This window comes from Musa acuminata, chromosome BXJ2-11 (genome assembly GCF_036884655.1).
Source record: "Musa acuminata AAA Group cultivar baxijiao chromosome BXJ2-11, Cavendish_Baxijiao_AAA, whole genome shotgun sequence".
In the NCBI taxonomy this organism is placed as follows: Eukaryota; Viridiplantae; Streptophyta; class Magnoliopsida; order Zingiberales; family Musaceae; genus Musa; species Musa acuminata.
The window spans coordinates 32,607,809-32,630,221 of record NC_088348.1 but is presented as its reverse complement, the minus strand read 5'-3'; the positions used below and the strand labels follow the sequence as shown (position 1 = coordinate 32,630,221).

General features: G+C 36.7%; 2 protein-coding genes and 1 long non-coding RNA gene across 10 annotated transcripts; 1 reads left to right on the top strand and 2 right to left on the bottom strand.

Annotated features, from left to right (window-relative positions):
- Window positions 1-49: 49 nt before the first annotated feature.
- Window positions 50-9,307, bottom strand: LOC135626948 (pentatricopeptide repeat-containing protein At1g80270, mitochondrial-like). Of its 6 annotated transcripts, XM_065132802.1 has the most exons (5): window positions 9,150-9,205; window positions 8,026-8,094; window positions 7,388-7,580; window positions 6,039-6,633; window positions 50-1,803 (listed from the first exon to the last, which is right to left on the bottom strand). In XM_065132802.1, exons 3-5 carry the CDS (start codon window positions 7,441-7,443, stop codon window positions 556-558), a joined length of 1,899 nt encoding a protein of 632 aa, XP_064988874.1. In that variant the 5' UTR covers window positions 7,444-7,580; window positions 8,026-8,094; window positions 9,150-9,205; the 3' UTR covers window positions 50-555. The 6 variants fall into 6 exon arrangements, with proteins under 6 accessions (XP_064988874.1, XP_064988869.1, XP_064988875.1 ...); XM_065132797.1 differs by lacking the exon at window positions 8,026-8,094 and having other exon boundaries at window positions 9,150-9,307; XM_065132803.1 differs by lacking the exon at window positions 8,026-8,094 and having other exon boundaries at window positions 7,388-7,514; window positions 9,150-9,305.
- A 187-nt stretch (window positions 9,308-9,494) lies between these two features.
- Window positions 9,495-14,763, top strand: LOC135626949 (uncharacterized). Of its 3 annotated transcripts, none has more exons than XM_065132805.1 (5): window positions 9,495-9,638; window positions 9,768-9,847; window positions 11,817-12,409; window positions 13,374-13,549; window positions 14,049-14,763. In XM_065132805.1, coding segments are annotated over exons 1-5 (1,317 nt in total). In that variant the 5' UTR covers window positions 9,495-9,636; the 3' UTR covers window positions 14,515-14,763. The 3 variants fall into 3 exon arrangements, with proteins under 3 accessions (XP_064988877.1, XP_064988876.1, XP_064988878.1); XM_065132804.1 differs by having other exon boundaries at window positions 11,817-12,481; XM_065132806.1 differs by lacking the exon at window positions 9,768-9,847 and having other exon boundaries at window positions 9,532-9,638; window positions 11,817-12,481.
- Window positions 14,764-15,758: 995 nt separating this feature from the next.
- LOC135627293 (uncharacterized) lies at window positions 15,759-22,174 on the bottom strand. The gene is made up of 3 exons (XR_010492579.1): window positions 22,029-22,174; window positions 20,185-20,388; window positions 15,759-15,953 (listed from the first exon to the last, which is right to left on the bottom strand). It is a non-coding gene; the product is annotated as an uncharacterized LOC135627293 (long non-coding RNA).
- Between the last annotated feature and the right edge of the window lie 239 nt (window positions 22,175-22,413).

The following is a 22,413-nucleotide window of genomic DNA, read 5'->3' as shown; positions in this document are numbered from 1 at the left end:
ATATTTCTTAATTCGCAGAAATTTAACTTAAAGCAATCTATTTCTAAAGATGAAGTACACAACCATCACATTTGCTTCCTAGCCCAGCAAACTATTATTGTTTGCTAACATAGGCCATAAGCATTTGGATAAGTTTAACAAGGATGACACTAAAGATATGATTGAGGGTATCAAATACATTACATGTACATAATTTTAACATATATAGAAAACGAAAAATACGATGGGCTATGACACTATAGCTCGTTTTGAAACTAGAGCTCGAATCTCTACCATGGCACCTTCGATACTTCCACTGCCAAGGTAGTTATGAAAGACATGCTCCAATACCAGGACTCAGACCACTTCCGAACCTATTTCTAAGGCAGAGCCTGCACATTATGGTATAGTTGCTTCATTCGACTTGCTTGCAAGAAAGATTCCCAACTCAATCAAGCAATCCTGAGAGCTGAGCACTCCTGAATGAATCGGTGGCTGCTAGTTTTGCTTCCGCAACCTTGTTAGACAATAAATTATCTGCTCCCATCCAACTTGCTTGCAAGAAAGATTCCCAACTCAACCAAACAATCCTGAGAGCTGAGGATTCCTGAATGGATCGGCGGCTGCTAGTTTTGTTTCCACAACCTTGTTAGACAATACATTATCTGCCCTCATCCTTTCCCTGAATCCATATGCTGGAGACTTTGCATTTATGTAAGTCTGGAGTAAGGATAGATACGGCTTCAATCTGTCAACATATCCGAACTGCCTCATCTGCTGAAAGATCTTCTCAGCATTATGAATATCTCCCCTTTCAGAGTACTTATCTAACACCACCACATACGAGCTATAAAGGGGCCTAGTATTGTTGTACTTGAATGCTTTGTACAATATGGAATCAGCTTTCTCCACCTCCCCAACATCCACATACAGCTTCACAAGTGCATCCAAATTTGTCCGGTCGATAAAGTACCCATTGTCTGACATCCGCCTTGCAAATTCCTCTCCCTTAGATAGAAGCTTATTATTCACAAAAGCCTTCAACAACTCATTGTAGTACTTTGACGGGACAGTCTTCCATCTCTTGAGCATATTCTCAAAGACTTCCTCTGCATTTTCTGTCTGCCCAAGAATGCCCCAGGCCTTGATGGCAGATAAACACTCATCTAGAAGTGGGTCGGATTTGCAAATCTTCCAAATTCTTCCCACCTCATCTGCTTTACCAAGAGCCGCATAAAGAGGAAGAAGAGCCATGCAAGCGTCATGGTTCTCCTCAATGTCACCACCTTCTATCTCCCGTAAGATTGCTTCTGCCTTCTCCTTGAGGCCAGCAAATATGTAATACTTTGCAACCATAGCTTGAATCACCAAATTAGGCTCCACCCCTTGGGCCTTCATCATGTCTATAATCTTCTCCATTCCTAGTACATCCTTTGCACGACCTTTCATGTCTATCAATAGCCTGTATGTGAAAGGAGATGGTTTCACATTCTCCCTTTCCATCAACGAGAGAACATTAGCAATCTTCTTAAAATCAATCCTTTCATAAAGCAGCAGTAGTTGGTTGCAAGAAAAGGTTGTAATGGGGAGACCAAGATCCTTAATTTTATTAAAAACAGCTTCTGATTTCTGTAAGTCGTTGGTGGCAACACAGTTAGCTAGAAGAGTTCTATATATCACCTCACCTCTTAGGGATTCTGGAACTTTTTCTAAGTAATCTTCAGCCTTCTGAAGACCGAGCACTTTAGCAATCAAATCCAAATGGGAAGCATAGTCATGCTCAAGAAATTCAATACACTTGTTTGCTTCGAACCACTTGAGAAACTACACAAGATCATACAAGTTATTGGACTAGCATGAAAAACAATAAGCACATGCACAAAAAGTGGATATCTCAAATGTATAATTTCTGTATAGAAAAATTGATTAATGGTACTGAACAGCACAAAATGTGCCAGATGTAATCTTTATGTTGATTTGCTATAAATTCACACACAATCATGCAGCTGTTAGTGCTCTTTTGATCTCTTTTGAGATCTTAAAGGAACTATTGAAAGATATCAATATAAGAATAAGAGATTAAAATTGAATTAATATGAAAATGTCACATAAAGACAAAATAGACCACTCTTAGTTCAAAGTTAATGCATATAGATGCTTTCTGTGGTCCAAAAATAAAGACCATGTATTTATCAACTAGTCCTGTCAAACAAAAATAATATAAAAATTAAATTCTTAGCTTCAGTGTACACATCTTTATGGTATTATCCTACAACACTCCAATAGCAAGAACCCTAATTTAGCACAGAACGAACAAGACAGAACTTCACAGCACAGATTTCATATAGATCACATGAAGGAGGCTAGGCAGATGCCGCAGATCTAAGAAACTAAATATCAAAAAACCCTAGTGCTCAAGATGATGATTTTCAATTGCTAAGGCACTTTTTGTTGCCAAGGCCTGCCATACTATCACAAATTCAGAAACATAGTCTCTAGATTGTACTAGTTGCCAACTGTTCTATAGCATACTTATATTGAATAAGTAAAAAAAGATGTAGTTCCTTATAACACTAGAAATTTTCCAATAGAAAGGTTTTTGGTACACACTACAGTTTAGAATTTTAATTATAATTGCTAAGATTTTTTCATTCAAATAAATACTGATAGCTGATATATTTTGTTTAATCTTCATGTTGCTTCACCCACTGACCATTCCAACATATCTTTAGCTCAATATGATCAGAAGAAAAGTTCTGTCTTCTTACATATCTGAAGTTCGCCCTGGTCTTTATGTCCAAGAAGATCTTTCAGTCATCCTTCGAATAGCACCAGGACTCTCCAACTTATCATTTGAAAGAATCAGAGATTTGTGCAACCCTAACTCACATTGGCAGCACAACAAGTCACTTGAATCAGGCCAAGAGGCTGATGATGTATTATCCTAATGCAAGTGATGTAAGAAAAAAATGAAGGTAAAATAACCATCAAACCAAACACACACACACACACACACACACACACACACACACACACACATCAACAAGAATTTATCTACAAAAGGTCCTTATTTTTACCCAGTACACAGGAATATAAATATTATGTGTATCCACTAACATTTTTAGGGGTTATCTATAAGCGCTCTTTAGCTTGACCAACAAAAACATGTTGATCTAGAACATTTTTATTGCTCAAGTTTTGGGTCATTTTAACCTTTGCCCTCAAATTTCACTTGGAATCTTAATATCTGACCCCTGACAGATGTCTATATAGGTTATACACCCAAAATATACTTGTTTACCACATTTACAGCTTACAAGAAAAAACGAACTAAGGGAACAATATCAAGGTTCATCTTATTGGTTCGAACTGGTGTGCTAACTGACCGATAGCATGGTACATGCCACTTCATACCCGTGTGCCATGTGTCAATACAATGGGACATATCGACGACATAGAAAAAGGGCAAAAACTAGCTCCAAAAATTTCTACAAATTAAAAAAAAAAGTTAGATTAGGATTTTTAAGTTGAAAATAAATATAAATTTAGTATAATTTTAACAAAAATAATCTAAATTAAGAAATAATAGTAGCACATATCTTTTTCAAACTTTGAGGAACAACTTTGTGGCACATTCTGAACCATCCTTCCGTTGATAATAAATTATCTACAAAGAAATGATTTGAATTGTTAGATTATGAGTTAAACAACTTAAATTTAAAATTCAAATGAATCAAATAATCGATCGATGAATATACCTGGTTCTACCACTAAAAAAAATGATGGGACTCCACGGGCGATGGATCGGAGTCCTTGATCCTATGTATCTGTATATCAATTTGATAAGTTTGTTAGAACCAATCCGGAAATTAATCCCATAATATAGTATACTGATACACCATATGTCATTAGTGCATCAACGTGGTGATGGTCGTAGTCTGATCGTCGTGAACCACACGTGTCCGAGGTGGCTCATGAGGCAATTACGATTATGGCATGTATTGGTGAGGAGGTTGGAGAATACCAAAACTTCTACTTTCGCCATCGGGTTACTGCTTCGTATCATAAGATCGATCACTGTACTGCTGCTTTAAGAAGAATGACCAACTATCATCGTACTGCTATTGGCCATAAGATCCTCCATAATATGAATACGACAAGCTTAAGAGTTGAAGAGTTTGAGAGAGTGAAAGGGGTTGAAAGGAGTAGAAAGTATTTAAAATCCCTTTCTACTGGCCCAAACGGTTAAATAAACTGTTAGAATCAAATCAATCATGGCCCTTAATCAATATTGAACGCAATATGATCGTTATTGATCAGTACAGGTCGGTAATGGTTCGATTTCAATCGTTTCGATTGGTACAAACTCCGTATTGGGTGATACGAGACCATTTAACATAGACCACCCGACATAGGGTTCACGTACCAATCCCCTGTCGGACCGGTACTTACAACCCATGACGGGCAATATACCGCGGCATGATAAACCCTGGATAATACACCCATAATTATGATTCTATAAATCAATCATTTAGATGTATAGATTGGAATATCTGATATATTCAGATTTGTTTGTCGAGAAAATTCAAGTCAAAGCACAAATTAAGTTCCCCTATTTTTTTATTAATTTCAGTAAAGTACCAAAACTAAACCAACAAGCTTTATTGAGGAAATATCCAAAGCTAGAGATTAGCAATCAAAACTGCAGAGATATTGATACCAATAATTAAGCCAATCTTGAAAGGGAAATAAAAAAAGAAAATAGGATAGATAATGCAAGAATAGAATGTATGCAAAAATTCCATAGATATATGATGTTAAGTGATCAATTATACAAATTTAGATTTCACAAATAATGCTTCATGATCGATTTGTTAAATAATGCACTCATTCAAATCCTTCACAAGTCACTTTGACATAACCATCAGTATATATTTCTGTAACAAATTGCTAGCTCCATCACTATACTAAGTGACCATAATGGAATATGCAAACACCACAATAGTAGAGATGTGACCATTCCATAATTGGACAATAAGAGCATTGATATGAGTGCATTGGAAATGGACAAAAAAGATCAACATAAAAAGGGCACTGGCCATGAGGTTGAACTTTGATAAGTATGATTTCAGCCCCATTCTCTGTGATAGGGCACCATAGATACGTTCTATTATGGTTATGGAACAATTTGTGAAATCAGTTGGTACAGTAAAAGGTTTATATAATATTTTCTTTACATAAGCAACATCAATGTAATCTTCTCCCGCCACTATTTATAAAAAAGGTGTAATATATTATGCAGTTACACAAAAAATGAAAATGTGTTCATCATCCTGCTCAAATCTCTTGAACATAGAAGGACCAAGGGCAACAGGAAGGCAAATGACATTCAATTTTTCAACTGCAAGCAAAAGGCAAACAGTGTCATGGATACCCTCCATATGATGGCAAGTAAGCTTTAATTTTGTCTATTCTTTTATCTTTTTCCTCATCACCACTTTTTGGTTTAAAGAGAGAAGATGGGGACAGGGTTCAATCTCATGTCCTATTCATGGGCTAAAGTACAGGTCAGTTCCGACTGTTTTGCATGGTGCAGTGTCAAACTACCATGTTGGGAACTTACAGATTTTCCACACCCCTTTCTGCCATGTCAATATTAGTGTTACTGGGTCGTGTGGCACACTGTGGCAGCATGTGACACTCATGGATGGTCAGTGACGTCAGTCTAGGGCCCAGCAACTCATCCTTGCACATGCTAACACAAGCACAGTAAGGAATGCTATGGCACGACAGAGTAATGTGTCAAGATTGACTGGTATCGATAGACTATGTGACACTTAAATTATTCATACTCTTAACCTAAAGTAAGAGCAAATTCACATATAATATGCAAAGTGATTTGCTCACAAAATGTCATGCTGTAGATTCAAGACTTGCAAAAATCAAAGAGTGAAAGAAACTTGTCTAACCAAGTAAAATCATAGTCAATTGAGTTCAACATCAAAAATAAAAAAAACAACAAACAACATTCTAAGTTCATATTGACAAAAATCTCTCACCTGTAGAGCTTTCATATAAAGCCGATATCTCCTAAGATTCAGCATTGTAAAAGAAATTTCATCTCGTCCCAAACAATTACCATCTTCGACCCACTTATCAAGTGTGCTGTTAAATGAGTCTGATGGAGCTTCCATTATGATCTTGAAAAGTGGAGATTTAGCCCTCTTTCCCCGTCTTCTCTTCTTCATAGGAAAATCTGATACACAGTCCAACAAACCAAGTGAGTCATTAGCAGTTATCTTTGTGTCTTCTTCAGAGATCTCTCCTTCAGACACCAACTCCTCATCATTCTCATTCTCCTCAAGTTCTACCATTGCATCAGCTTCTGGAGGTAATTCTTTGTCAGAAAACCCATCCTCTAAATCATCATCCTTCTGGCCCTGTCTTGCTCCAACATCAGATGAAAGCTTTCGACACCATAGAAAAGACATTACAGAATAAGAACACCCACTGGAGTATGGCTTCAACAGTATGCAACCCTTGGAAATGTTAGAACCTTTGTCACAATGCCCTTTTTCATGAACCAAGATATTTCTTGATAATTTAGAATCCATGCAGCACACATGAGCTAACATAATGTCGTGACTCTGACCCCTGAGATTAACATTAAACAAATCAATATCACCTCTTATCAATATAAAAAAAATTCACTGTTTCCTGTACCAGTTACTAGCTCAGCCAATGTAGGATATGATCTCCAATGGTAAGTTGCAATAAGACTTGTATTCTCTGTTATCTCATTAAAACCCAGCTAAATACAACACCATGCTTGTTTATCAGGCATGCACAAGTTACAAGTAACCTAATACTTTAGTCTCTGGGTACAAGAAATGTTAATAATGTTAATAAACAACATGCTTGTTTATCAGGCATGCACCATTTGAAAGCACTTAGATTGCAAATGTTAATAATTATTAAGATAAGCCCCGAAAAAATGAAACATCAAAGACGAACCAGAAAAGGTAAATATAGTATGCAGTATGCACTCAAGAAATGACTGATGTACCATATTTTATCAGGCATAAGATGAACATAACTTTATAATTCATAAAACATTGACTACTACTTCTTTCTTAAATGGCAAAATATCTTTGTAAGAAAATGAAATCACATATGACAAGATATAATTGCAAACATACATCACAAATAAAACATGACAACATTTAAAGAAAAAATGCATTCATGAAATAAACCGTTTGCATGCAAACAATTAGACATCCTAACAAACCAACAGTTCAACTTCAGCAAACCATGACAGGGAAATATAAGCAATATTTGGATTTAGATTAGACCTTCCCAATGGATTCCACAAAACGAACTCCAGAGGCAACAGGACTGCAACACTCACCTCATGGAATGAGCAGCAGCTCTTCGGAGTGCCCATATGGCGACACCTCCACCCATTCAGATATCAGATTCTTTCAGGCATTCGGCAGAGGTCAAGATTGAGCATAATTTTAAGCTGACACTTTAAGCTGCAAACTCAATATAATTTTATAAGAAGGTCCCAGCATTATTTCAAGTTCCAAGTTTATGCAGGCCTAAAGATATTAGGCAACAGTTAAACAACTGAAAGTCATGATACATACAAGACCATGTGACAAGTCTACGCAGAGCATGTTTCTATCAACGAAGGCTAATTTCTTCATCGTAAGTAGTGTTATAAAAAAACTCCAAGCTCACTAGCAAAAGAATGCATGTGTTTTTTTAAGTAAAGCACATAACTCTACTTCTAAAATGAAATAATATCAAATTTCCTACTTTATCAAAAGATCTGAATCAAGAAAAAAAAAAAAAAAAACCAAGTGAGCATACATAGATCCAGCAAAAATATAACGAGAATAACAAGCAAAAATAATCAGAACAACAACTGTAAGTTATTTACAGAAGCCCTTTAACGAGAATACAGTGGCAATCACAAACATAACAAGCATTTGAAGTCAACCGTCTGTCCAAATCCAAACCCCGTCATCCATAAATTCTCACCTTTGCCCCAGCCACGGTTGTCAAACTGGCTTTCCTGCCTAGGATTGTATAGAAGGCCATAAACTCATACTGTAGAATTCATAAAAAAGTAATTCTAAGATGATATATACACATAAAATTTTATAAATAATTGTTTTTGTTAAGATTTAATAACTCTCATATATTAAACTAATGATTACATTTTTATTAAAGTGATGGCATAATTTGATAATCATATCTTTTATTTGAATTAATAATAATTTGTTGTTTTGTGTATTTTTTACAGGTTTACAATGATTCAATCTGTCTTGCCACTTAAGCATCTCAAAAATGATACTCAAGACTGTTTGTATATTTGTATTAGTGATGACATGGCTATTATAATAATTAAACAACTTTGTATTTACTAACTTTTTCCAGAGATATTGTGATTTGTGAGTTGTGACCTTGACCAAATGCATGCTTTCTATATCATGACCGGTAAACAGCATAATAACCTTTTTTTATTTTTCCAATAAGAGGCTACACAATGCTAAAACTCAACGAAAACACAAAACCACACGTTCATGCAAGGCCTTACTGAGCACTTCAGTTCCTCATTTTCAATTCACTGTGCGGTGCCAGTTTATCATGAATTGGTGAATGCACTTGAGGTTGGGGGAATCAAGTTGGAGATAAATAGTTTGGAGGATTTCAAATATGATGAGCACATCAACGTAGGTGTTGGCATGCGATTTTTTCCCTCTCTAAAGACCAGAGGATACTTTATACTTGCAGGATTTGTTTCATTACAACCTATGCTTAACGTGCAGCAAAAAATACGCTTACTAATAAAGATTGCACAGCATCTTTAGTACACTAACCCATTATTATCATCAAAATCCATAACAGAAGATCAACATATGTAGCTATAACAAAATATCGTCATTTCATTTGGTACATCGTCCAATAAACACATAAAGTTTGCAGTTAGAACAGTCTTGTGATAGCAAATACCGAAGTTTCCTGGAGACAAAGGCATTCGGACTTTGTGATGGGAGGAGAGAACAAGAGAGGGCAAGAGAGGAGAGAAAGAGGAGACGCGACGGAGAAGAGACGGGAGGAGAAGCGAAGAGAAGGAACGGGAGAAGAGGAGACGACGGAACCTGCAGGAGAGGGAGGTGGCGACATGCAAAGGCGGTGTAGAAGTGCTCGGCTGACGAAGTTGGCAGCGGCAGCAGCTAGGGCTCGCGTCGCACATCGCCTGGAATAAGAAGCCCGTTGAGTCGACGCGGTGAACTCGAGTCGACTCGCGAGTCGTCCCGAGTCCACTGCTGCTCCGTTTCAGGGACCGATCCGACTCGTCGAATGTTATCCGAGCCGTAGGATCGTGGCAAAACGACATATGTTGCGTGGGCCCCACGCTTCCCATCTCTGGGCGATTATAATCTTTCTGCCAGTGATCGAAAATTTCCACCAATAACTCACTGCCACGTATCTCATACGTTTATAGGTCGCCTCTTTTTGGCGTCTGCTGCTTGCAAAGAAACAGCAGATCTGAGACCTGTTTGTCCACGCGGGTCTCGTCTCGCAGCGAAGAACGAGACCAAGATTGTGGCCGCTTTCTTCCCCCGCTCGATTCCTCTCACGCCCATGTAAGAACAGTTTCGATTTTGGCGGAGCTTCGGTTTCTTCTTGATCGAATTCGCGCTCTTTCTGTTCGTTCTCGGATCGCGTTCTTTGACCGCGTTGGATTTTGATTTTGGTTCGATCGTGGGTTTTAGGTCGAGCGACGGGAAACATAATCTGTTCCGTGCTTTGGAGGGACATGGCTTCCTCGGGAATCATGATCCGGCAGCGAAAGGTAGGATACTCTTGTATTCTTTCCGGCATCAGATTTTTCTGCATTCTCGTGGCGAAAGATTGGTATCCGTTTAGGGTTGGTGATCGATTTCGAGGGTTGTAATGTTGGGGCCTGATGAGAATTATAGATGTTGAGGCTCGGATTTGGTCGGAATCATGAGTTGTAAGATTGCTGTGTTTGAGGAAGCTTCCTACCGGATGATGATATCATTTCTCTCCCGCATCAGATCATCGAGTCTTGTGTGCACAGTTGGTGAAAGACTGGCGTCTTTTTTGCGTCGGTCATCGATCTCGAGGGTTGCAATGCTGAGGCGGCGGTGAGAATTGTGGGTGATGGGGTTTGGATTTGGTTGGATGGTTGACTTGGAAAGACTAATATGTTTGCTATTACCATTATGTTCTGATTAAAGGGTTTCTATAAATAACTTATATTTGTTCTTCTGATAATTTTTTCTGGCAATTCTTATTAGAGTTAATGTTGGATTTATGCTCACTCGATTGTTTTTCTTTTTCTTGATTCATATATTTTGATAAAATAAGCAATTTGATATTACTATGCCACAAAAATGGGTTATGTATTATGCTAGAAAACTTGGAGTTGTTTGATCGTACATTTGGCGTTTAGAGAAGTTAGCTTTATTTGATGAAAACATGCTATGTGTGGACTTGTCATGTGATCTTGGATGTCTCGTAACTTCTATTTATTGTTAAGCGTTGCTTAATATCATGAACTTGGAACGTGAAATAATAACGGGACTTTGTCATTGAATATATTGGGTTTGCAGCTTAAAGTGTGTTGGTGACGAAACATATTATCCAGTAGCTGTGTGTTCTTCCTCCTCATGGAACTTCATTAATGGTTTAAAATCATGTAGAAAAGTTTTCAAGAACACTGACATAAATTCTGAGGAACTATGATGGATGCTCGACAGTACTCCTATTAAAACTAATCTGCAATTTTTCGTTGAGAGCTGAGGTGTCATTGTCACATGCAATGCTCATGCTGGTCAACATTTGCATGGATAAATAGATGTCTTTATCAAGTTTTGTCATACCGTGGCGTATCACTCGGTACGGGCAGTACATACTGATCCGATAGGAGATCAGTGCGGGCGGTATATTGATACACCCCCCATATATCATGTGTTGGTACGCTCGGTATAACTCGGTATATTCCGTACCAATAGCTGGTCCGTATACTGGTACAGACTGATAAGGTGTACCATGGTCTTGATCATGTTTTGTTATACTGTCATTTAACATAATCCTAATTGGACACCCAACTTAACTAAAATGTCTTGAAGACTTGGGTACTACCTCTGCTTTAGTTTCATAATCAACAGATCTCTTATGTTTGAACTTAACAAAGTCTATGAGTAGACGCGACTCGAAGGCTTCAACATTGACTAAATGAAGCAATCTTAACACTTACAGGACTTTTATGGTGACCCTGTTGAGAGTATGGAGGATAGTATAACAAGAGATAATGACAGTGACATGGCCAGTTACAGGGGAGAAGAACGATGACCCTTATATTTTACGAGGATGTTGCACTTATGTTGTTTCCAAGAATTAATCCTTGCTGTGAAATATTTATTTATCTAGTTTAATGAAAGTTTGTCCAATAGTGTGATTTGCTGATACACTGCATGTGGATATTAAATTTGCATCTCTTGAAGCTTTATCTTGAATCAATTTTTCACATAGTTGTGCTACATTTGGCTCAAAAACCTGTGTTGCATTTTCTGCAATCTTATGAATTTTTGGCGTGCATTCTATTGACTTTCTCTGTCATAGTTTTGCCACATTAGTACTTAAGAATTTGATCTCATATTTATGAATTTTTGTTTGTTGTGCAAGCTCGTAGCGATCTTTGTCAATTTCTGTATGTGGATTTATCTTTTGTAGTCACTTTTCATATTATTAATATGAAACTATGACGTCTGCTCATAGTGTCTTTTCGAATGCAGAAAAAACAAAAGGAATCCATGAGGGATTCTCAGGATATCCCAAGTATAATGCATCTCATTCTAACTCTCAAGAAAGTTGGAACGTCCTGCCGGAGCCAAAAGATGAAAAGGGTGTGCCTGTTTGTGATTCTGCGAAAGCAAATTACTCAATCTTGGAGCCTTATGCAATATTAAATAAAGGTTACGGTGCATCACTCTACAAACAGGAAGCATTTGTACAGCCACCTGATTTTGTAATGTGGCAGCAAGTCCAATTGAGTGCCTCTGAGAACAATATTTATCCAATAATCCATTATTATTCAATTCCTGTTGAAAGTGGATGCAGTTACATGCCACCAGTCAAGATGTTTCCTCATGCTCACCAACATAAAGTTCAAATTCAAGAATTTCAGTACTTTGTAGTTATTGACTTTGAGGCCACATGTGACAAAGACAGGAAGTTACATCCTCAGGAGATCATTGAGTTTCCATCTGTCTTGGTTAACAGTGCAACTGGTCAACTAGAAGCTGTTTTTCAAACATACGTGAGGCCTGCATATCATAAACATCTCACTGATTACTGCAAGCAACTCACCGGGATCCAACAATTTCGGGTTATTATGAATTTATCTCACAGCATACAGCTCTATTACATGTTTTTGTTATTCTTCATTTCTCAACATATGGTAATTGCATTAAGTTTTTAGCTAAGAATTTATGTGTCCATATAAATTACTGTTTTAATGATATCCAAGTGTTTGTAATACTTGTACTATGAAGCACCATTTTTATGAATTAGTAATGGAGACTATTTCATTATTCAATATACTTGATTTGGCTGACTTTGTTAATTGAGTTAGAAAAAAGACGTTTTGAACTATTATAAATAAAACTTTATCTTTAAATAAAACTTTCTTGGAATATTATTTGTAATTTTGGTTTTGAAGTGGATGGCATATTATAAGTCATTATTTTTTGTTTTAGGGTTTTGTGAATTTCAATGAGCAATAAGTTAATGGTGAAAAATAGGCTCTTTGGCACGGTTTGAAACTGATCTTTTGTACACTTATCCATATGAGAGTTGTATTGATAGGATCTTTGTTTTATTGGCATGATCTGATAGTATTCTTATTGAATGTTTGAGATAAGCATCTGTAAAGGTCAATAAATCAACATGATAAGATATTTTATCTCACCCGTAGCATCAACCACACCTGTAACATCTGGTTTCAACCAAGTGTAAACATTGCGAGAAGTAAGCAAGAGATTATCATTAATAATATGTTTACACCACTAAATATCAAATTACATTCATTTAACCATCTACAGAAAATTAAAGTGCTAAATTGTCTGAATCTAATAATAAAACAAAAGAAGATTAACATCAAAATTTACATTATTCAAAATTATAGCAAAAATTAACCAATGAAAAATGTTTCCTAAACTGAGCCTTATCTTAAGCGGGGCCCAACCAATGAAATGAACTTTGAAGTGTAAAACCTTCTTCCTCCTGAATGGGTTGTTTGGCATTCTGTTGATATGAAGCTACTAACTTCTCTTTATTTTGTGTACTCTCAGGTAGACAGAGGAGTTCTTCTAAGTGAAGCTCTAATCATGCATGATAAATGGTTGGAAAGTAAAGGAATTAAGCACAAAACGTTTGCTGTAGTAACATGGGGTGACTGGGATTGCTGTGTTATTTTAGAATCTGAATGCAAATTAAAAAGGATCAGAAAGCCTGCTTACTTTAACAGGTAATAATCACTATGCTTCTCGATGATCCGTGGAAATTCTTCTTCACAGGTGCAACACCTAATCTTGCTTGCAAAGAGTTGTGTTTCATTTGGTGAACAACAGTTGTGCTATAGACAATTTAGATTCTGTTCGTCAGCAATAATTTATGCCACTGTAGAAATTCTAGTGTAGACTTTTCAGCCTCCCCATGTATCAAACTTGATTAGCCTCAAGTCCCTATATAAAAGGACGCTGTTCTTGGTTCTATATAACCAAGCAAGAAAGAGTGCTTGTTGATCCTGTGATACTCGATTAGTTGTTGTGGTGTGTGCTTAACATTCCACAAGCGAGAGATTTCTATTCTAATTTTAGGTTCCTTGATGATAATTCCTAACAATCTCATCAACGTTTCTGTTTTCATGTTGATACAATTCCCAATTACGGCAATATAGTTAAAATATTCGAGTGCGACTGCTTGCGAAGTGATGCAAAAAATTTCTTTTCTTTAATTTTGATCAGGTGGATCAACTTAAAGGTTCCATTTCAGGAAATGTTTCAAGGCATCCGCTGCGGTCTCAAGGATGCTGTCGAGCATGTTGGCTTGACGTGGGAGGGCCGTGCACACTGTGGTCTTGATGACGCCCGTAACACTGCCCGCCTCCTGGTTCATCTCATGGATATGGGCTTCAAGTTCTCCATCACCAAGTCATTAGAGTCGCAATCTATGGATGTTCCCATGAAATACAAGGCATCCTGTGATTTCTTGTTGGATCGATCTGAACACACTCGAGAGCCTAAAGAAGTGTTTGGCACGCCTGTCCAGATTCATCCTTTCATGGACTCCACTGGGAAGGAGAAGCATACCTACTGTTACTGTGGGGTGTTGAGTAGCAAGTCTGTCGTCCGCAAGCCTGGACCAAACCAAGGTAGATGCTTCTTTGGGTGTGGGAATTGGACCGCAGCTAGGCGTGCTGTCTGCAACTAATGGGCTTCTCCTTGACGAGGGGCATCTCTTCGCTTGATGCTTAGAAGGCAATTTCCTTACAAAAAGAAGCTTTGGAATGTGAGTTGATACTGGAACTTGAAGCAATGAGGTATTGGTGCTTGCCTAGTGTTTGTTTCATGTACATCCATATATGTATATTGAACTCTTGCGTGTGCCGATGACAAAGTCTCTAGGTAGTATCTAACCTTTGAATATTGACTAACTTGTTAATAGAAACTACTTTGTACATCTGCATATGTTGTGGATTTCCTTATTGCCCTACTCGATGGAGTTGCATCATAGTGATTGCCTGGTGTTTTCTATTTGTTGATAACTGCATGGATGATTTCATCCGATTCAATTCAATGTACATTAAAACCCCCCCGAGAAAAAGATCAACTTAAATTGTTAGTTGGTTGAAAAAGGGCAGCAAAAACCGTTAAGTAGGACTTGCGATGGGTAATTGTTTGAACATGTGTTGTACCTGTGGTTTATGTACGATGATAAACTTACATGTGATTTAGCATAATAAATTTACATGCAATAATTGCGAGGGCATATATTTGCTGGTTTTTGGCTGCTAATAATCTATTGGGTTGTGCATACAAACAAACAGGTTTATGCTCATAACATGATCCTAAGCATTAGTATCATATCAGTAGTCCCCAATAAAAAAAGTAAGATTTGGGAGGAAGCAATAGAAGAGAGATAACATTCTGTAGTGACACTTTCTGCAATAGAAGTTAAAAATGAACAGATTGATCACATCTTATTCTACTCTCTCAAACACTGTGTATCCTTTAAGTGCAGCAACATGATCAAAGAATAACTCAAGCAATTTGTGGTCTGTCACATTGGCATGACAAACCAAAGGGAGTATTGCTGTCAATTAGCGATCCCAGTAATATGTTCTAATGGCTGCTGGCAGTAGTCTGGGCATCAAGCTCACCTCTTGCCCTACCTGTGATGTTAAGAGTTTGATATATATTGTACTCTATGCTAAGGATTTAAGTTATCGAGATTACTCATTCGATTACAAAAATGTATCAGTGGAATTGTTGTGAGATGATCACCAAAACAAGTATATGTTGTCATCAGCGTTACAGCCGACAAATTTACTACCCATAATGAGTGTTGAAACATTGTCATGATCTGCCACCAAACGATACATTGTCATGATCTGTTCGCATAATCTAGGGGATATTTATTTTCCGGCATTTGTCAACATAATCTTAGATACAAGGTAAAAACACAGTCACCACATAAATAGATTAAAAAAAAAAATGCTGAAGAATAAATACATTGTTGAATCGTATCATAGGGAGACTCAATATGTCTTCATTTACAATCAGTTCTATGCAATTTGTCTTCAATTTTCAGTGTAGAGAAAAATCTGGCATGATGCAGCATCTGAGATAGTGCAGAGACTTCTTCCTTTTCTGCATATAAATGTTGTGTGTGAATGAGAACCCAGCTTTTGCTAAACCACCTTTTTGGAAAGCTTGTCATAATTGTTGGAGCAAATTCCTACTTAATTCAAGCAATTTCATTGATGACTAATGTGCATAACAATCTATGCATATCTTGAAGTAGATGTATATAAGCAACCCTTTTTGGAAAGATTTTGTATTTTTGGTTTGCTGTTAACATGTCATATTACCAAGTTTAAGAGGGACACCGGTGTTCCATGTTTTCATACAGTAGTATACACGGCTTTTATATACATGCAAAATCACAGTACCAAGTTATGCTCATGAATAACATTGATGCTAGATTTTGCTCAATTTTATAAAGATTCTAATCAACATGAGTGATAAGGTCATATTTAGTCTCACATTGATTGGAGAGTTGAAGAACAAGGTCTAAAATAGTCCAAAGGTGATTATACACTTAGAGGTGCCTTTTGAGATCCACCACTCCACCTCAAAAGAGCAAAATCATGTAGGGTCAACCCCAAAAGCATGTAGTTCTTGTGGCTTAGAGAGGTAATAACAGTAACTGCTAGTGTGGATCTTATCAGATGATACCCGCTATAGGGTTGAAGAGGCCTTGACTCCCTAACTAGGGGCTATGACGATCATATTTAATTCTAGATGTGCCTTTTGGGGCCAAGGATAAAATCATGTAAGACCCATCCCAAAACAGACAATTTCTCATGGTTTAGAAAGCTCAGACGTTTTGAATATAATGAGTTTTTCAAAATAATTATATAGACCCATGAAAGATGAAAAAACAAAAAAAATCTCTTCATTTGTGTTAAACATTGAATCGTGTGGAGTATGTCATGGTAGACAAGGATGTATGAAGCTATTAATTCATATGTTGATCCTCGAATTGGTCCCAAAGACCCTTGTAGGTCTTAAATAAAAGATTTGTTTAGAGGGCAGCCCTGTGCAGCTAAAACTAGATTTTTGAGCTTTATATATCTCAATACTCTCATTTGATAAGGTCGAAAGCTTGGATCCTCATAAGTTATTGATAAGGCATACCAGAAACTGGCTGGCCAAGAGAACAAAACTTTATCTTAGATTTATGTTGGAAGCATACATCAAATGAGATAACCCCATTTTACCAAGAACATATTATTGTTACCATGAGATGCTTCTACAGATTAATTCTGAAAATTCCTTCATTGGATGCACCTAAAACACCAATATAGTAGTTCCTAGAAGATAACACTGAAGTGGGTGAAATCCTAATTAATGTGATTTTGAAGCTAGGGGATATTACCTATTTTAAAATTGTTCTCTTTTTAAGGATCTGACTTTGATGTGTTATTAGGGCATTGACATCATTTTTTCCAATCAATAATCTCCAATAACAAGTTGACTCATACTGATTTACCACCTGGGAATATATCTAAATGGGTGTTTAAAAGACCATGTGAAAAAGCATAAATTTAACCTATCAGTTACATTGTTAGCGCAAATGAAGGGGATAGACCATTTTGATACTTATCTCCTTATCTATTAAATTGCACAAGTATTTTCATACTTGGTTTAGCCTCTGTTCACTGTCTCAACTCTTAAGATCCAGAAACCTCTCTTGTTAAGCGAAAGAGATGATCCATTGACTAGTTGATCCTTTTGGAAACAAACCATTTAGCAACTACATGATTAATTTGATAAGATAATCCTGATCTATGGTTTCATGATGACCAAAATACAATTGGAATTGTGTTGCTTACAGGGACAGCTATACACTGTTCATCTACCATTTCAGAAAATGTTGAAAACTTCAATTTCCATGAAAGCAAGCTTTTGTTGCATTGAAAATTGATTTTTCCATGAAAAATAATCAAGTTGAACATATAAGATAACCAAGTTTCTTTATGATTGCACAGTGCAAATATATTTCTTTCATGCATAGATTTGAAACTTCTCTTCATGTTGAACAAGAAAAAGAACCAGCATATGCTTGGATGCATAGATTTGAAACTTCTCTTCATGTCTAGATTGTTTCTTTCAATCAAGAAAAGATCTAAGAAAAACTTGGATTTAAGGCCTGCCTAAATGCTTTTGTCCTTCAGTGATTGAGGACTGTTAAGCATCCAGGAGAGTCACCTAATATATGTGGCTGTTGTGAATAGTATCCCATTTAAAGGTTTAACCAACTGTTATACTGATACCAAATATATTTCAACATATAAACATGCTTTTATTATTTCTTTTTAGTATACCAGTTGGTGCTAATATCAGATCAGCCAGTACATACTGGTATTGATAGCTTAATGCTACAAATATTGACTGGGAAAATTCAAAGATTTGATGGCACCATTTCCATTCTAATTTTTTGAATACATAGGAAGAGTGACAGCAATAGCACAGAATGTGTTTTAAGTCTAGAGAAAACTCAAATAACTTACTATGTTTTGCTTTATGATTTCATACAATGTTTAGTCCATTTGGCATAATCAATATCTGTTAGAAGTAAGTTCTTCTACAGTGGCTTCAGTTTTCCGTAAGGTGAAGTTCAAGGATTTTAATCAAAGCATAAGTTATTCTCTTCAGATCGTGATCTCACTTGAGACTTCACCTCAACCTGAAGTGACGAAGTTACTTCCAGGCAATCAAACATGCCACACAAAACAAAAAATGTAATTGCACATATACTGCCTCAATGTTGTGATCCTTGATAGATTAAAAAACTATGAACTTACATATGAATGTACGATGTGTGAGGTGGTGCCTAACCTACTGCATGCACAACCTATATGCAACAAGAAATCATATAACAACATCTAAGATATCTACTATCCTCAAACTTCATCTTACATGGAGAGAATCTCATTGCAAGTTCTTAAATATGGTGTCTATCTGTGAGTATTACTAAACAAGGAACTATACTACATCCTGCAGTCTGCAGTAGATCTGATTGCCTTTCTTGAGTACTACTGAAAAGATGGTTCACCTGTGTCTATTAGATACAGCACAATGTTTTGGACTTTCAGCTTCAATCTATGACCTAAGACATCTATGATCGAATAACACAGGTTTCACTGATGCTAGTGCCAATATTGCCATCAAAATTGGTTCAAGAACCTTCCTTAAAAGAACATATAAACTTTCAGTCTATCAAAATTGATTTGATCACATTTGAGATTTCATCTCAAACTGAAGTGATAAACTCAACTGGATGTCATAGGGAGCACCTTTCAGGCAATCAAAATATGCTACATAAAACAAAAATACAATTGTATATACTGCCTCAATCTTGTGATCCTTGAAACATACAAAATTTATGAACTTAGATATGAATGAAGGATGTGTGAGGTGTTGCATAACCTTCTGCAGGCACCACCTTTATGCAACAAGAAATGATGCTCATAGCAACAGCTAAGATATCTATTATTCTCAAACTTCCATCTCACATGAAGAGAATCCTATTGGAAGTTCTTAAATGTGTCAATCTATACATTAGTAAACTAAGGAACTAAGGCATCCTGTATTGCTGTAAATCTGATTAGTTTTCTTGGGCTTTCAGCTTCAGTTAGTGACAGTTTAAGATCAGATTGTAGTCATCTATGACCTAAACCAAATGACAGGAGTCACTGACATTGGTGCCAGTATTGCCACAAATTGATTTGATGATCGTCAATGTAAGAACATTTAAATTTTTAATCTATTCAAATTGATGAATGAATAAAATCTTTTGGTCCTTAGGTGGTGCAACCTGTACTCATTTGCAGATAAACATGGAAGATTCCTACATGAGAGCGTTGCTTACGAGCAATGTTTGTAATGCTGCCCGGTTTGGTAAGGTATCCTATGGATGGTATCCGTCGGTCCAGTAGCTTACTGATATGTAGACCAGGGAAAACTGGGCGAGATACCCAGTACAGGGTCCATACCACCAGGTACGCTGATCTCTGTCAGGGCAATACAGGGATAATACCACCAGTACAGGATGGTACAGGCCCTCTACAAGGTAGTTTCTTTTTCTTTTTTTCAGGATTTTTTTGAAAGTCAGTATGTATCGGTGTACCATACACCAGGACAAACTGATACAATACTGGTCCAAATCCTGATCGGTACCCTACCAGTACATGAATTTGTCAACTTTGCTTCCAAGTCTAGAACAGAATAAACAAGCAAATAACCATTCAATTCATGAACTGTAAATTTCAGATAACACAGTGAAAGCAAATGAGATGAGGTGAGAATCATTTACCATGGTGGGGGCATCATTTACCATGGAGGGGGCATCATTTTGACACTGTTGGTAAGCCATGAGTTCCTCTGCATTTCCAAGGCTGGAGGGCCTCATCCCAGCCTTGTGATGCTTCTTATTTGCACGAGCTCGCGAAAATACCATTGAATAATCTGTATTTTTATCCCATCCTCCAAACTGAGGAACAGACATCCAACCCGTGTTCTGAAAGAAACAACTTAAATGGTAAGCAGATGAGTAGAGGGCATAGCTTTCAAATTTTAATAGGAAGATCAATAATGAGAATGCTAAAGCACCCTTAAATGTAGTGCAGAATGTTTAAGGATCACAACATTGAGGCAGTATCTCTGGTAAGCATAGATTTCACAATTTAAACAGGAAGATCAATAATGAGAATGCTAAAGCATCCTTAAATTTTGTAGTGCAGGATGTCTAAGGATCACAACATTGAGGCAGTATCTCTGGTAAGCATAGCTTTCACATTTTAAACAGGAAGATCAATAATGAGAATGCTAAAGCATCCTTAAATTTTGTAGTGCAGGATGCTTAAGGATCGCAACATTGAGGCAGTATCTCTAGTAATAGACATCCGATATGGATCGCAACATTGAGGCAGTATCTCTAGCAATAAACATCCGATAAACTTGGAACTGAACACAGAAGCTCAGCATGACCAGTTCCTTGAGACATGCAGAAATCAGGAAATGGTACCTAGTTTTTTATAGTTGTGAAAGAAACTGGAGCACTGATCTGATTGCAGAAAATAAAGAAAAAGAAACAAGGTTTCATATGCATCTAAATTTCCATCTCTCTTGGCACTATTTTTTTCTTTTTTATCTTGCAAAGGGTAAATGATGAAAACGGGATCTGATCTCAACATCTTACTATCAAGGTCGAGGCTTTTGCTAGATAGGCTAGTTGGCATATTCAAACATACATTAAATAAGAGTTTTGAACTCTTAATCTCTAATAAGTAGGTCTCGGACACCACCATGTCCATCAGACTAGTATTTTAAATGTAAAATTTATTGGACCCCCAACCTTTAATAAGTGCGTGCCATACCACGACCAACATCATTCTCGACACTAATTGAGCAGTTGATAGACTTCAAAAGGACAAAAAAAAAAAAAAAAAAAAAAGAGAAGAAAAATCATACTATGTATTATATTATGGTAGTAGTAGCCTATGATATCTACTTCAAAAGGGAAGAAAAATCATATTATGTATCATGGTAGTAGTCTATGAACAAGCACAGATTTGAATCTCCAATTTACCGGTCAAAATACCTGTGCTATGTAAAGTAGACAGGTTAATCATAATTTAAAACAAGAGAAAAGCTTGCTTCCATAAAGAAAAAAAGAATGGAATGTTGAAAGAAATGATCCAACATTCTCCAAATAAGAAAACTCCAAGTCAGGGCATATATTAAACAGATTTCTTGGGTAAAAAAATTAAAATGAGAGAGAGAGAGAGAGAGAGAGAGATTGAAGTGGAAAAAGAAGTCAAAATTTACATGACATGATCCAAATGACTCTTAGTCATCCAACAAGGAGAATAAACGAAATGAACCACCAACAAAATAAATGCCACAATGCAAAAGGAAAGAACGGTTCATATGATTCAATGATTAGAAAACGATTTCAAATCGAATCTTGTCGATAACGAAAGGGAAAAAAAAAAAAGAGGCCTCATTTTTCCGAAGGAAAGAAAGGTTCGTATGATTTAATGATTAGAAAACGATTGAAAACGATTTCAAATCGAATCTTGTCAATAATGAAAGGGGAGAAACAAAAAAAAACCAAAAAGAGGCCTCGTTTTTCCTAGGGTTCACCGAATGCTGTACCTCCAAGCGGTTCTCCATGGTTGTCCCTTGGAGAGGGAGGCTTGCGGACGTCTTCCCTCGACCTTAATACATGGATTTATAGAAGAAGCTTGCTGCACGCCATGTGACTGATGGAAGAGGGTGCAACCACGGCCACCACTCGTTACATCTGCTCTCCATTGAGCCAATTTTAAGGATCTCAACTCACCTAATTTTAAGGATCTCCATTGCGTTTCTTTTTGAATTTCCGAAATATTTAGATTAATTATTAGCCCATTCTTATAGATGAGATATATATATATATATATATATATATATATATATATATATATATATATATATATATAGGTAAAGAAATTTTTTGTGGGAAATAATTAGGTAAAGATTTTATATTATTTACATAAGA